At 34.7% G+C, this 13,627-nt stretch overlaps 2 protein-coding genes across 9 annotated transcripts in view; one reads left to right on the top strand and one right to left on the bottom strand.

The window, feature by feature from the left end:
• Positions 1 to 330: 330 nt before the first annotated feature.
• LOC126869933 (sideroflexin-2) lies at positions 331 to 6,283 on the bottom strand. 7 transcript variants are annotated; one of them, XM_050627153.1, is made up of 10 exons: positions 6,124 to 6,248; positions 5,373 to 5,964; positions 4,558 to 4,736; positions 2,560 to 2,730; positions 2,012 to 2,210; positions 1,755 to 1,880; positions 1,615 to 1,681; positions 1,444 to 1,543; positions 1,278 to 1,325; positions 331 to 1,074 (listed from the first exon to the last, which is right to left on the bottom strand). In XM_050627153.1, the coding sequence occupies exons 2-10, from the start codon at positions 5,382 to 5,384 to the stop codon at positions 960 to 962; spliced, it is 1,017 nt and encodes a 338-aa protein (XP_050483110.1). In that variant the 5' UTR covers positions 5,385 to 5,964; positions 6,124 to 6,248; the 3' UTR covers positions 331 to 959. The 7 variants fall into 7 exon arrangements, with proteins under 7 accessions (XP_050483110.1, XP_050483114.1, XP_050483112.1 ...); XM_050627157.1 differs by having other exon boundaries at positions 5,863 to 5,964; positions 6,124 to 6,247; XM_050627155.1 differs by lacking the exon at positions 5,373 to 5,964 and having other exon boundaries at positions 6,124 to 6,283.
• Positions 6,284 to 10,035: 3,752 nt separating this feature from the next.
• Positions 10,036 to 13,627, top strand: part of LOC126869913 (PWWP domain-containing protein 2B-like) — a 41,776-nt gene continuing 38,184 nt past the window's right edge. Inside the window, exon 1 of one of the 2 annotated variants that reach the window (XM_050627102.1) lies at positions 10,036 to 10,505. In XM_050627102.1, coding sequence (XP_050483059.1) covers positions 10,351 to 10,505 — 155 coding nt within the window. In that variant the 5' untranslated portion in view covers positions 10,036 to 10,350. The remainder of the gene's footprint in view (positions 10,506 to 13,627) is intronic. The other variant, XM_050627101.1, reaches the window with a different exon arrangement.

Here is a 13,627-nt window from a genome sequence, read left to right as displayed (position 1 = left end):
GATACGGCGCAGTCCGACGAGAATCGACTTACGACTAGACGATCTGCAAGAATATGAGGCGATGAGGAAAGCTCTCGAAGCTAAGAAAGAATCAGAAAGACCACCTACAACATTCAATCCTCCCCCCTGGGGTGGTAAAATCCCGCAAAGTGAAATTCAAGAACGCATCGGTTATATGCCGCAACAAGCTCAAACTACACATTGTCGGCCAAATTTATAGCTTTTTATATAATACTTATGTATTCTGGATTATATTATTTTTTATGTTTGTTCCAATATTACCATGTAATTGACTGTAGTCCATCATGAAATAAAATAAATCCATTGAAATTCAGTTTCCAAAGTGTTTATTGTAATATTACTAAAATATACATGGCAGCGTTTTCTTTTATAACGTATAACAGTTGAAGGAGGTAGTAACAATAGAACATCGACAGTTGTTTTAAGATCTATGACACAGAGGTTCAACAATACAATGTGTAATATTATGATATCGCCATTTAAGTCATTAACAAATACATATGTTTGTTTACCTAGTTTAATTAAAGCAAGATGATTGAGCGTTTAGTAGAAATAGATTATTGCTGTCTGAAATGTCTCGTGTACAAAAGGTAATTACATGTTAGCGATTCTATTGTTATTCCTATCACAAGAGGATACCGATCAACATACACGATGAATAATAAAATGCACTGATTTAGCATGTATATTATGAAATTTACAAATAAAATGTATTGCTATATAGAACAAGAATTATTTGAAATGCAATATTGTCGTATTTATTGTTCTCCTCGAAACAAGCTCTCTTCACCCTCTGAACCAGCAGAAAACTAAAAATATTCCCGACATTATTCTATGGGAAAATTTCAATTCCATTATTAATTAGCTCGCTTATCCCCTAAGGGTGATAAAAAAGAGCGTCCTCGATGATTTTTTATCACGACTACGTTCTCTATGAATTATAAACCTTTGTTGAAGTATAAGTATTTGGGTATATCTCTGCTTTTACAATTCTTCTTCAAAAGTTCGTAATTTTCAGGCTCCCAGCGTTCCAAATCACAAGATTTAATTGAGCTATGAAATATATACAAAGTATACATAAAAATTATGTATGTTTACACAAAATATGTATTGGTTATTATTTATATATGTTAATTTTTGGGTCAATATATAAATATTCAGCGCAAAAAGTGGTAAACATTGATTGATTTTCAATGTAAAAGAATTGTATTGTTCGTTTGATAAAATATATATGTATAAAATTTATAAAAGCTCACCAGTTTTGAGGGAATAACGCACATGCCGTAGGAACCATAAACGTCAGACTGAAATATTAATGAGTATTTTTTTTTCTATGAACGTCCAACCTTTAAACCACTGTAGTCGACTAATAATGTTACAGTAATCTAAAATTTAAAAAATATATGTTTAAAAAATACTTACAAACAACCGACCAACATAACTTGTATAGGTGCGTGCAAAAATTTGATCTTCTGCATCCAAGCATATTTTTCTAGTCTTTCCATCATGGGTGGTAGAATCACTGAACCATATAAATTTGTGTTTCATTAAGTTAGCACGCGTTTGATCTCGTGCTCTACATTTTATACTTACACATGCCAGGTGCACACATAACAATTCTCGAGATGACTACTTGGCTGATACCTTTAACTGCGGCGAACTGAAATGGATCATGTATTTACTTCTCTTCAGTGGTACACTTTATTCTATAACGAACGTCGAATGCAACCTACTTTTGACTTGGTCAACTTATTGCCATTCTCGTCACTGATGTCGATTCCATTAGTGATTTCGTTCTGCCGCATCAGGGGAATATTCACGCAATTTGCAGCTGCCACGGCAGCGAACGGCACGTAGCGCTAAATAGTTAAACTTCCAAATATTATACTTAATCAAATAATTAAAAGGATAGCTTTATGACACAGAATCATTTTGAAGTCAATTTGTTACGAAAGTATTAATTTGAGTTTTCAGGAATTAAACATTTTACCGCCATAAGGGTGCTTGCCCGTTTTGCCCAAAAGGACTTGAATCCTATAGCCGTTATCATGGCCGCTGAGGTAGCACTGACATATGCCAGTCCTAATTGAGACACGGTCGTAGGACTGTTGGCATTTCTGTTCGTATAGTTAACGAACGCGTTGAACGACTGGTTCACCCATTGCCAAAAAACCACAGCTGTGGTTGTTCTGCAACAATTGTTGTGAATGAACAGTCTTTTTCGTATAAAATGCTTATATAAAATAAATTCTACAAAGTCAACAAAATAGTTACATCTTTCAATCGAAAATCAAGGATATTTCTGCTACTTGCAATTAAATCTATTACAAAAAAAGATTAATTAGTATTTTCGTAAAATTAATCTTAAGAGCCATATTAATACAGAATTTTTCCATATTCCATTGTTTCATTTTTAGAAAATTATCTTTGAAAACAAATTGCTATTGAATGGATTTTTAAATTTCTTGCGTTTCGAGAATGTTATCTTGTTTACAGTGGCATAGTTTAAGGTGGACAATATGCAGAGAGACAATTTACTTGTAAAACTGAAGCATAGCACCAGTGATAAGCATTCCGCCTGGCACTTGAAAGGACATTCTACCGAAGACATTCTGCAGGTCACCGGTGTCGGGATGAAAGGCTGACTCGTAAAGCTTCTTAGCATAGATGATTTGCTCCCGGGTTGTACCAGCTGGCTCCTTCCCAAGTCTAAGGGATAAACAGACTATTGATTTTTCGTAGACTCAAAAACAGCGAGTTATAAGGATACGTGAAAATTTATGTTAAAAATTCTGATAATAGCTACATGTATCGAAAAATTTGCAAGAAATACAAATGAAGGAATAGTATCACTCTAAACAATTAGATAGAGCGTGTTTAAGGAACGATTCAGAAAGATGACAGAGAAATTTCTTCAAGTTACAGGAAATATGCGCATTCACATGAAATATTCTTTCTGAGATCTTAATTTAGATTAAAATTATTGAAAATATGTTCCTAACTATGTATTTTCCTCCCTGGTATTTCACTTTTAAAAATGTTCAAATATTATTTTCTTTTTTGGTACAATTATCGATAAATTTTTTGTCTGAAAATCTACAATTTTGTACACAGGCTTGATTTATTGTCTTCTTTTCCCCAAAAAAGATTATTTTACTAGTTTCACAATCGGCTAATACATTACACAATTGACCAACTGACACTATCAATTCATGAAGAAAAGGAATGTAAAGATGCCGTGGAGAATATTTGCAATGCCTGCAGTGACCGATAGGTTTTTATTTCCTTTTTTCTTCAATATGATACGTAATAGAATGTAAATCTTTCGATCACCTGCTACGGGATTAAAATAAAAATCTGATTCGATGCAAGATCCTTATGACTTCCGTTTCCCATAAAATCGTTCTTTCATCCGTGCCATGGTTACTTATATTATATAAATTACATGTACGTAATCACCTGCATCGTAATCCTTCATTAGAGAAATCGAGCAAAACATGCAAGGAAAGATGGTCGAATTGCATCTGAAAAACTATTGTTGCGTTTTATTCCTTTTATTCGTTTTAATTTATTTTATACACTAGAAGTACGATTGAGAAAATTCATGTAATTAAACTGGACTATGAAATAAAATACACACTCGTATATGGGGTTGAAAAAGGCTGTTAAAATTCCACGGAGAGAAAAGGGAATGCGGAGGCGTGAAAGGAGTTTCAAGGTCAGCTCTCTATATTTAAAGTTTAAATAGAATGCTATATTTATAGAATGACAATCGCTTTTAATTCTTTCCAATTATTTTCTTGAACAATTAAGTTATAGATTAAAATGACTCTATTTGCTTTTTATAAATATACTATGAGAATTTAAAATGGATATATTTTAAACATAAAAGATACTTAGTGAAATATTTTTAATTATAATAACTGTGATTGTTAGTGCGATCTTTATTTATAAGTAACGATTTTGTTAGAACATAATTATATCGTTTTATCCTTGAAATACTTAACATAGTAAACTGCATTTATCGATAACGCTCGTTATGCAATAATGTTTCTTCGAGCACGATAAAGACGCCATGAAAAGACGCGATTCTTGTATCACATACTTCAAATCACATTCTGTCAATCGTAAAACAAGATTAATGTCAAGAAAATATTTTTTATAAGAGTTTTTACAAAGTAATATCGAATAATTTAATATCTTCTTGTTCGACTGATAACGAGCAAGTAATACAATATAATATAATATGTAGAAACATATTTCGCTATTATTACAACTCACACACTTTTATTGTTTAATTATTATTACCTTAGAAAAATATAAATAACATTGAAGTGTCCTTAATTGTCGTACCCACTTCATCATACATAATATATTAAAATTTCTGATATATAAATTAAAATGTGTATTAATCTACGTAAACGTTTTGCGCTCATACGTAACAAATCATTTGTTTTCTATAAGTTTTACGTTTATGTAATAGTCCAATAGATTGGCTAGTGGTCAAGCAAAACTAAACCGATTGCTCATACTCACTTATAGTCTTCGCATAGTTTCTTTGCTGCTAGCAACTGGGAATCACCAACGGTACAAGTGCGGAAATCAGTTTGCCACAAGAAATGCTTCCATCTGCCTACGAAGGTGCTAAGATCCCATAGAGGTTGGTCGACGTCCAGTCTCTCCTCCCCCATCTTTGAGGGTACTGCGATCTCAATCTTTGTCAATAAACGTGAAATGCAATCTATTAAACTGACATTTAAAGCATATTTTAGCAAACGATATCAAAAAGCAGAAAGGACCGGTTGAAACGAAGAAGTTGATGAAGTCCGTTAATATAGTATGTATAGAGACAGGTTTACCAATGACTTATGGTCATTGTGTAATATGTAGAAATATTGTTATTATGTATTTACAAAATATTCACGGTGAACTCTAGAATCGTTGTTTACCGAATGGTGTACTTTCAAGTTAACTGTTTCGTGGGTAGGTTGTGAATTGTTTGTTTTTGAGAATATGTTAAATTTATGAAACATTCGGTCTAGAGATTAGAAGACATTTTATCGTCTTACTCTTTCACTGATAAAAATATACTTTAAATTTCGAATTTGTAGTAATTCGTTATGTTGGCAAAAGTAGGTAGAGGAAACTCAAATAAGTTAAAATTATATGTGAAATAATATCGAATATAATATTACGAATATAATAAAAATGAAAGATATAATTCGTACACAGTGCAACCAATGCATTAGTAAGATCACTTTGTCGTTGCTTTGTAAATACAAATTTTATCTATAGTGTTATCTAACGAAATAACAAGGACGCACAAAAACCACTGAATGTTAATATCGTACCGAGATTGTCATATTAAATGTTTTATGCTTTAATGGTATATGGTGCAAAACGTTCGAAAGATCGTTTGCAAACAGAGAAGGCGTACGTATCGATTATTTGACACTGTGACACCGAACATACCATTCAATGTACGAGCGAGACTCTAAAAGGCAAACGCAGACTATATGAATTATAATAGAAAATTAACAGACAATGCCAAATTCGATCCATCAATCGATATATTATTGTTAAGTATGTAAGACACCCGGTTTCAGTCGGTAAAGTTCGATAGCCGAACTTGCATGCGCGTATCCTTATCTTCGCGGACCCTGCGTCCACGAAAATACGGTATACGGCGTACGGCATAACCTAAGCCACTACGTACAGTGTAACGTGCATTGATCATACGTAGTTTAGTATGTAAGTCTAGGGATGTGTTTGTTTTATCTCCCATATTCAGGCTATATTTTATCGTCTTTCATTTGTATGACGTCATGGCAAGATACTTGCGTGTTTGCATTTTCGAATGATCTCGAGCAGGGTATCTCGGTTCTGGTCAATTATCGACCATTCTCGACAAGAGAGGCTGGCAGTTGAAGAACAACCCACTTTCTGTTTAAATACAGACACATTTTCATTCAAGAACGACGTAGCAAAATAGCCGAATGTTCGTGTGTATTTTCACCTTCGGCCGCACTATGTCAAACTACACGTGCACGACCGCATATTATGTAACGCATATAAGTGGCAGCCAATTTTTTGTCCGCTTACCCGTGAAAACGTATGTCACTTCCAGAGAGCCTGTTCTGTTCTGCTGTCTACCGTAACACCGCGCACGCCAGCTGATTGGTACCCTACACCAGCGCCAGCTACCTTGCTACGCCCCTGCGCTTGTCCCTTCCCGGACACCGCTGTCTTTATTATTGTTATTATCATCGTACCATTCGCTCCGTTTGAATGATTCTTCCTTTTCTTCCTCATGGATCGTTGTCTGTCTATCTTTATTGAATATTGAAAGGATCGATAATTTCTAACAATTCTTCTTTTTTAGTTTTTGTTGCTTGCTTCAACATTAGAATCTACTGTTTTAATACAAGTAACAGGCTACCTTATAAAATCAAATTTTTACATAAAATTTGATTAAGCTGATTTTTGGTATAGACTATGTTCAAATTATTTTGACATTTTTGGGTATAATGTGTAAATAAAGTTCGATTAATGTATATGTTATATATAATATTAATTAATCTTCTTTTCACAAATTATTTAATAATGACACGATAAATAATTTTATATTAATAACAAGAAATAAGATATTACAATTGAATTCGAAGGTGACGTAATCATCTGCCAATTCATTCCAGGCTGCTTGCCGATATGGCAACAACAATAAAATCGAAGCTTACTTTTTTCAGTTATTTTGAATGCAATAACTGTACTTCGCAGAATTTAATTTCCGTTGACACACATACAAAAGAGGAGGAACGCTTTATAAATGTACATTATAAATTATAATACATATATGTATGTCCATACAATCGTTCTTGATGTACATATAATTTAAATATTATTGCATTCTATACTGTGTTTCTTATGTAAAACGGGCATGTTTTCAAAATATTAATTTATATTTAAATAAATTTTGCGAATTTGCATTTGAATTCACGTGCATATTGAAAGTGTAAAAGTTATGTTATAACTGTGATAGAATTGATGTTATAATTTCGGGTAGTATCGCTATGTTTCCACATTTATTACGTTAAATAATGATTCGTGAATGTGTATGTTAATTGCAATCGTTTACCTCAATTTAGTCAACTACCTTTAAATGTTATTTGACTAATTACTTTGCATTTAATATAATGTCTCTTAAAAGCTGTTTCATTATTTCGTTAACTATTTTGTTTTTCTAGCTAGGTATATTTTAACAACATGGAACTTTTAAGATTAATATAAGCTCATAAATGCCAAAATGAAAGAACATGCAGATCCATATCTTTTGTGGGTAGCGTGTTTCTTGTAGACGTAATTAAATTTTGGAATCTACCAGATGTGAAAGAGGTTTCTAGAACACATTGCTCGAAATAGTGTCATCTGCACGATGCTAGCTACGAATATTCAATTAACACATATACACAACTACAATGGCATATAAAAGTCCATCCGAAATATCAAAGCCGTTCAAGAGGCGTTATTTGAAGCAACAACTTCCTGCATCGGTTCTACTATCTTTCCCTTGGTATCTCTGTACGGAGACAATGATCGTTGTTCTCGCAAGAATTTATCAGGGTGTAACGCTTCCTAATTCCATATCAGTTTAAAGAACGCCCTAAACGCTCAATATGGAACGCGCAATATTCTGAGTTGCGCAATAATATTGACAGTGGTAGGAACTAATATCGAAGACGTATACGTAGGTCCGCTCAAATGGACTTGGTCTACGTATTACGCCGCGATTCGAACTGTTTACTACATATATTCGATAAAGAATTGCTCGATGTAGATAAAACTTATTAAATTACATTGCTGAGCTTTCGACCTTGTCCTCGTCAATTGCTATTCGTTTTGTTCTTGTTGTATCGGATTGCAAGATTCTTTTGTTAAAGTTACGAGATGGACAGACCAGAGAAAGTTTAAACAACGCTCAGTACGGAGGTTAGCGAACAAAATCAAGTTCACGGCCGCTCCTGTCGAATTCCTGAAATGTTCTTGACGTGATTTTCTTTACCGACGAGCGGAAGCGAGTGTTAGCTTGTCGTTTCTCTTTCTATCTTTTTCTTTTTTCCTTGGCCTTTCTCGTTTTGCCTCCCTTTGTTATGTACGTGCCAGCCCGTTTTTGTCGTTTTTTGCTGTTTTGGCCACGTCGTAGTGGCCAATGCACGAAAACTTAGAGCACTAGGCCGACTAAGCTGTACACTTCCGTACTCGTGAAAAGTAGAGCTCGACCTCGTTTGTTACGCGTCACCATATTGTAGCTAAAACTGTCACGAATTATTGTTTCGTAATATTCGCGATATAATTTTGGCTTCTAGTTGTTTCTTTGTTTAAATTTTTGTTTGCCTTTCTCTGCTCTCTCCTCCTTGCCCTAGCTACTTCCGATATGAGCTCTGTGATTAATAGAATTAAGAAACGTAGTTAGCGAAAATGAATTCGAAAGTGAATTAAAGTTGTTTGCCGCATTTGTATCATTTACTTTATCTTCATCAATAAAATTATGACGAGAGAGTTCACAGATTAATGTCCCAGTTGATTTAAAGTCAACTTATTCATAGTGCTTCTACAATTTTTTACTATTAAGCTACTATCACATATAAAATAAAAACTGTACTTTAATCTCAGTTTACTATCTTTTATAAAATATTTATAAAAGTCTCTTGATATATTTTTCACTAAAATTATGATCTAACTATGACTCAATTTCCTGTTTCATCAAGAGTTTATCTTCTTTTATCAAAACCGGGTGGAAGAAAATAAATGTTGTATCAAAAAAGTAACTAGAATCACTTCAGGAAGGTACTTTTTTGCTATCATCATTATCTTTTTTTGTGCCAATTTACTATTTACTAGTAAACTTTAATTTTTCTCTTAACTTTACCATGATATGTATATGGTAAATGTATGTATATATAATTTATTAAATATTAAGAAGGATTATGTGTCATAGCTTAAACTTAGCAACTTAACAACTTATAAGAACAAGATAAATGTTAATTTAGAAGTGTAACGATTAAACTGGAATATAGCCATAAATTCTCATTGAAATATCTAAGAAATATATTCCTCAACTATCATTCCACTCATACGCCAGAATAATCACATTTATAAAATTTATTCCTATCGGTATGTATAATTAGCCCTCAAACATGGAATATGTTTCTATAGGGAGTAATGGTTCATTCTTTCAAGTTGTTCCCACCATGATATGTAGAAAGAATGCTTACGAAAAGTATGTGTGTATAGTGGTGTATCTATATCGGGCATACAATGTATAAAAGAAAATTCCATTCAGAATCAACTGGCTAAAATTTTGCTGGCTGGACAAGATAAATTACAAGAGGAAACGTATGTTCCATTAATAAATAAGAGATAAAGCTTCAAGAAAAGAGATTTTGAATCTTAAAACACACTATCCTCTGTATGGGGTTTGTTCATCACAGGAGAAGGGAACCGTGGATGCCTTTTACTGTCCTGAAGCAAAATAGTACAGGACCGTATGAAGATATATTAGCTACATCCTCGTTTCCCAAATTGATTTCCAACATTTTTAAAAACTATGTTACAATTACTATAAAAATATGGTCTCAGTTTTCATTTTTCAACAATTCATTTCAATCTTTTTCAAAAGATTACAAAATTGGAGAAAATTGAAAATTTTATTATAATTTTACATATTTCTATATTGATTATATTACAATGTTAATAAATTAGCAAATTTCCAATACTTCGCCATCTTTATTTTTTATTCTTATTCAAATAAAAAGTAACAACATATATATGTATATATTATCACATGGATTAACAGATTAATAAATATTTATCCAAGCATAATGGTATCGATATACTCCACTAAATTACTAAGAATAATCATTAATATCTCGGAATATTCAATAAAAAAATAAGTTTAAGGAATATTTCTAATTTGATGAAGAGTCGAGGGTTCATAGCAAGGCGTTACGATGTTGCGCCGGCTTGGTGGGGGTAGCGAGCGGCGCATGCGCAATGGGGAACGGGTGCCCAGCTGTGCACAAACGTGAAATGCGGCGCGGCTGGCGGTGGTGGCTGCTAGGAAAGCAAGCGAGCGAACAAGCGAGCAAGCGAGCAAGCAAGCAGGCCGAGACTGCCCTCCTGTCTCCCCCACCCCAAGCATGCCTCGCAGAGCCCATGGCCTCCGTATACACGGAGGAGAGTGAGGCAGCCCCAGCCGCTCCTCACGTCATCCGCTGAGAGAGAGACGACGGGTCTCGACACGGCGAGGAGCAATAATTCTAACGAGCCAAGATGGCGGCGGACACGGTGGCCCTGTCCGCGCTCACGCTCGCCAGGGGCGACAAGATCCTCGTGACCGTCGAGTCCGCGCTACCGGACATCATCGTCGTGTCCTTCGTTCACGGTGCCAAGTGCTTCCAGGGCGCCTTGCTCGACGCCACCAAGAGGTAAGCGTACCTGCTACGAGAGCTCTCATCGTACCTCCAGAGCTCTTCTTCCTTCCTTTCTCTATCTCTCTCTCTTTCTTTCTCTTTATCGCTTACTTTCCATTCTTTCTCTCTTCCTGTGCTTTCATCCTGTACGACGATTCGTTCATTTGAATCTCAGAATCAGCCCCTGTTCTAATCATTCACACCAACCGATATTGTATCGTGGTGCGAATTTGTTTTGACCGATCGTCGGTCGAAGGAAGCCACTAGCAAGCATGTCATGCTGCCGTTGTTGCTCTCAGCCAACGTCTCGTAGTCATCGCGATATTGTTTGTTATGTGTATATGTGTATATATATATATATATACATGTATATATATATATACATATACATATATCGTGCTCTATTGTGAGACTATGTAACATCGTGTTTGTGTACTTATATGTGTGTTCTTACATGTGTGTGTATATCAGTGCGCGTGGTGAAAACGTATTCGATAAGAACGTATGTAGTGATCACGAAACGGTCCCGATTGACGAAATTAATATTGAAGCTACAATTAAAGGCTACCCGCATTTCTGACCGTCGGCGAGCGACGGACGGAGCATTGGAAACTTGCATGCTAACCGTCGCTGTTGCACGACAATCGCTCACTACGAAATTTATGTGCCACACAAACGTTGGTTTACCCCTTACCTTAAAATTTTGAATTGCACTTGTGGCGTGGATTACACGACCAGGTAGACTATACTTGTATCCAAGCTTAATGTTGACTCTAATTTTAATTCCAGACTATGAGACTGGTTTATTGAATGTAGATTTCATATGAGCAGCTGGTTAGGAACCACACTGATCCATTCCATAAATTGAAAAGTAGAGAAAAGTAATGATGAAATGGAATTTACAATTGTTTGTACCATCCTTTTACGATAATCAACTTCGAAAGTAAGTCATTTATTCTTGCCGTAGTTTTGGACACTAATCATGTACCTACATAAGATTGAGCGATTTGGAGAAAATGAAACTGTACAGCCACGTGTAAACGTGTAAAATATAAGATCAGGGGTTAACAATTCGTATCAGACAAATCTTATTACTGAGATCACAGTCTTTTCATTTTAAAGACTCAACTTTATCTAACAAGAATCAAATCAATGTTTAGTCTATCTTTCCATTTAATTTTGCGCGTTAGCGGTGAACTTGTTCCTCGGAATCATCGAACACGTTTTAAAGTGACTCAGACGCGATTTGCTTAGTGAAACGCTGCCACTTCTGGTCGGCCGATGGACTTCTCTGCACGAAAACACGATTACACAGCCACGGGGTTGAAAAAGTAAATTTTCATGATCTTGAAGATTTCTCGACCGTGAAACAGGGGGTAGTAGCCGTTGGTCGTTGCCGGTTACGTGCTCTGCATATCGTAAGTCTTCTTGCAAAGCGGCTTTCATTCCGCAAACGGAAGTAGTTTCACGATGACTCGTGTCTCGTGACGTGACTTACGCCCTCCGCAAAAAGCCACCGTCGCGTCGCCGTCGCTGGGAAAAGTTTTACGATCACGATGGCATCATCGTTTTATTAAAATTTTATTTATTTTACTGAGATAAGTCGGATTTGTTTTATCTCATCTTTGTTTTCCTCACTGTGCTTCATCATTGATGAGATTACAATTAAATTGTGTATGGAAGTGTCATATTGCTTGTTCCATAGTACTAATGACATTGCTCAAACTAACTGTATTATGATACTCTGATATTTATATATTATTTTACGTGTAGACAGTGTAATACGATATTATTTTTGAACTCTTTACTGAAGCTTATTTTGTATAAGGAATTTGCTAGGTATAGGGATACAATATAATATCTACTATTTAAAAATGTTGTATTAGCTTTGATCTTCCACAGGGATTTGTGAAGAATTACAAGGCTTTGTTACATATGGGAAGTATAACACAATAGGGAGTGTTTTTTACACGTTACTAGTGAGTTAATTAACAAGAAGATAGTAATTGTTCTACTTGCAACAGTACGGTATACCGATAGATAAAGACAGAAACTGGTTTTGTAAAGTTTGTATTATGATTTTACATGTAGAATAGAAACGTTTGGGCTAAAGTTTTGTATGAGATTGCTTTACTATGTTTTACGGTCTTTCATCGTGAATTCTGAAGTTCTTACCCCGTTCAGGTGTCTTTGGTATTAAATAGATTGCAATCACAGTGCTCATGGCAATAGAAAGTTATTAAAGTGGGATAACACTAGGCATAGAGCAGTAATGTTGTAACGTAATGTTGTATTTAACCACAAAAAATCTGCAATTTAAATCTTGTGTTAGATTATCTTTACGGGTATAAAAAGAAATCGCGTATTTATAAATTCCTTATATCTTTATCAGCAATTCAGGGGATTATGATTAAACTGTTTGTGCTGTGTATGAGTGTAACAAGTGTTAAAAAGCTGTGTTAAATGAATCTTACAACTTTCACATGTTTAAATTTATGAATTACGGTACAGCAATAATGAGGTCACATGTGTCACTTCAATCGTCAATCTTCAATTTAATGAAATTCAGTTATTATATATCATTGTATTTTTTTATAAAGCTGCAGAAATAAATCAGTATGGAATTCGATAAAAAACTATATTTTACAAATTTCTACTAATCATTTAGGTATCCAAAATACGAAAACAAAATTAAAATTTTGTATTTAATTATTTACGTATCAATAAAAATGCTCATAGCGCTAATTATCTTTAACATAACTTCCTTAAACACATTCCCCAAATGTAGAATACTGAAATAAATGTCATCTGTTGTCTCAAAGGGACAAGGAAACGTTGATTATAGTCGTTATATATATTGGTTATAGTCACTATATATTTTAACTTTGTCGAATGCTCGTTTGGTGTTGTACGCGTGTCACAGTAAACTGCTTTATTTCGTCCACGAGGTTGATATTATTATTGAAAAAGGCTATGAAATCGTGAGTCATACTCGACGAACGCTGCCTTGTCCGTACAGTCATTGCTGATTTCACTCTATGGCGGTGAAAATTCAGCTTGACACGAAACCGATTTTAAACTGCTCGAAGGTGTCTTTCGTCCGTCCGTGTCGTACCCTATAATCGATACTAAATGTA

The sequence above is a fragment of the Bombus huntii genome, chromosome 10 (assembly GCF_024542735.1).
Source record: "Bombus huntii isolate Logan2020A chromosome 10, iyBomHunt1.1, whole genome shotgun sequence".
NCBI lineage: Eukaryota > Metazoa > Arthropoda > Insecta > Hymenoptera > Apidae > Bombus > Bombus huntii.
Note: the sequence above shows the minus strand (reverse complement) of the source record. Positions and strands in the feature narration are given on the sequence as shown.

Bases quoted from the DNA above. Each gene is read 5' to 3' on its own strand.
- LOC126869933 (XM_050627153.1), bottom strand. The intron at 1,682-1,754 runs GTAGGTTGCATT...GATCCATTTCAG, and splicing joins ATAAGTTGACCAAGTCAAAA to TTCGCCGCAGTTAAAGGTAT. The intron at 1,544-1,614 runs GTAAGTATAAAA...TATATGGTTCAG, and splicing joins TATGTGTGCACCTGGCATGT to TGATTCTACCACCCATGATG.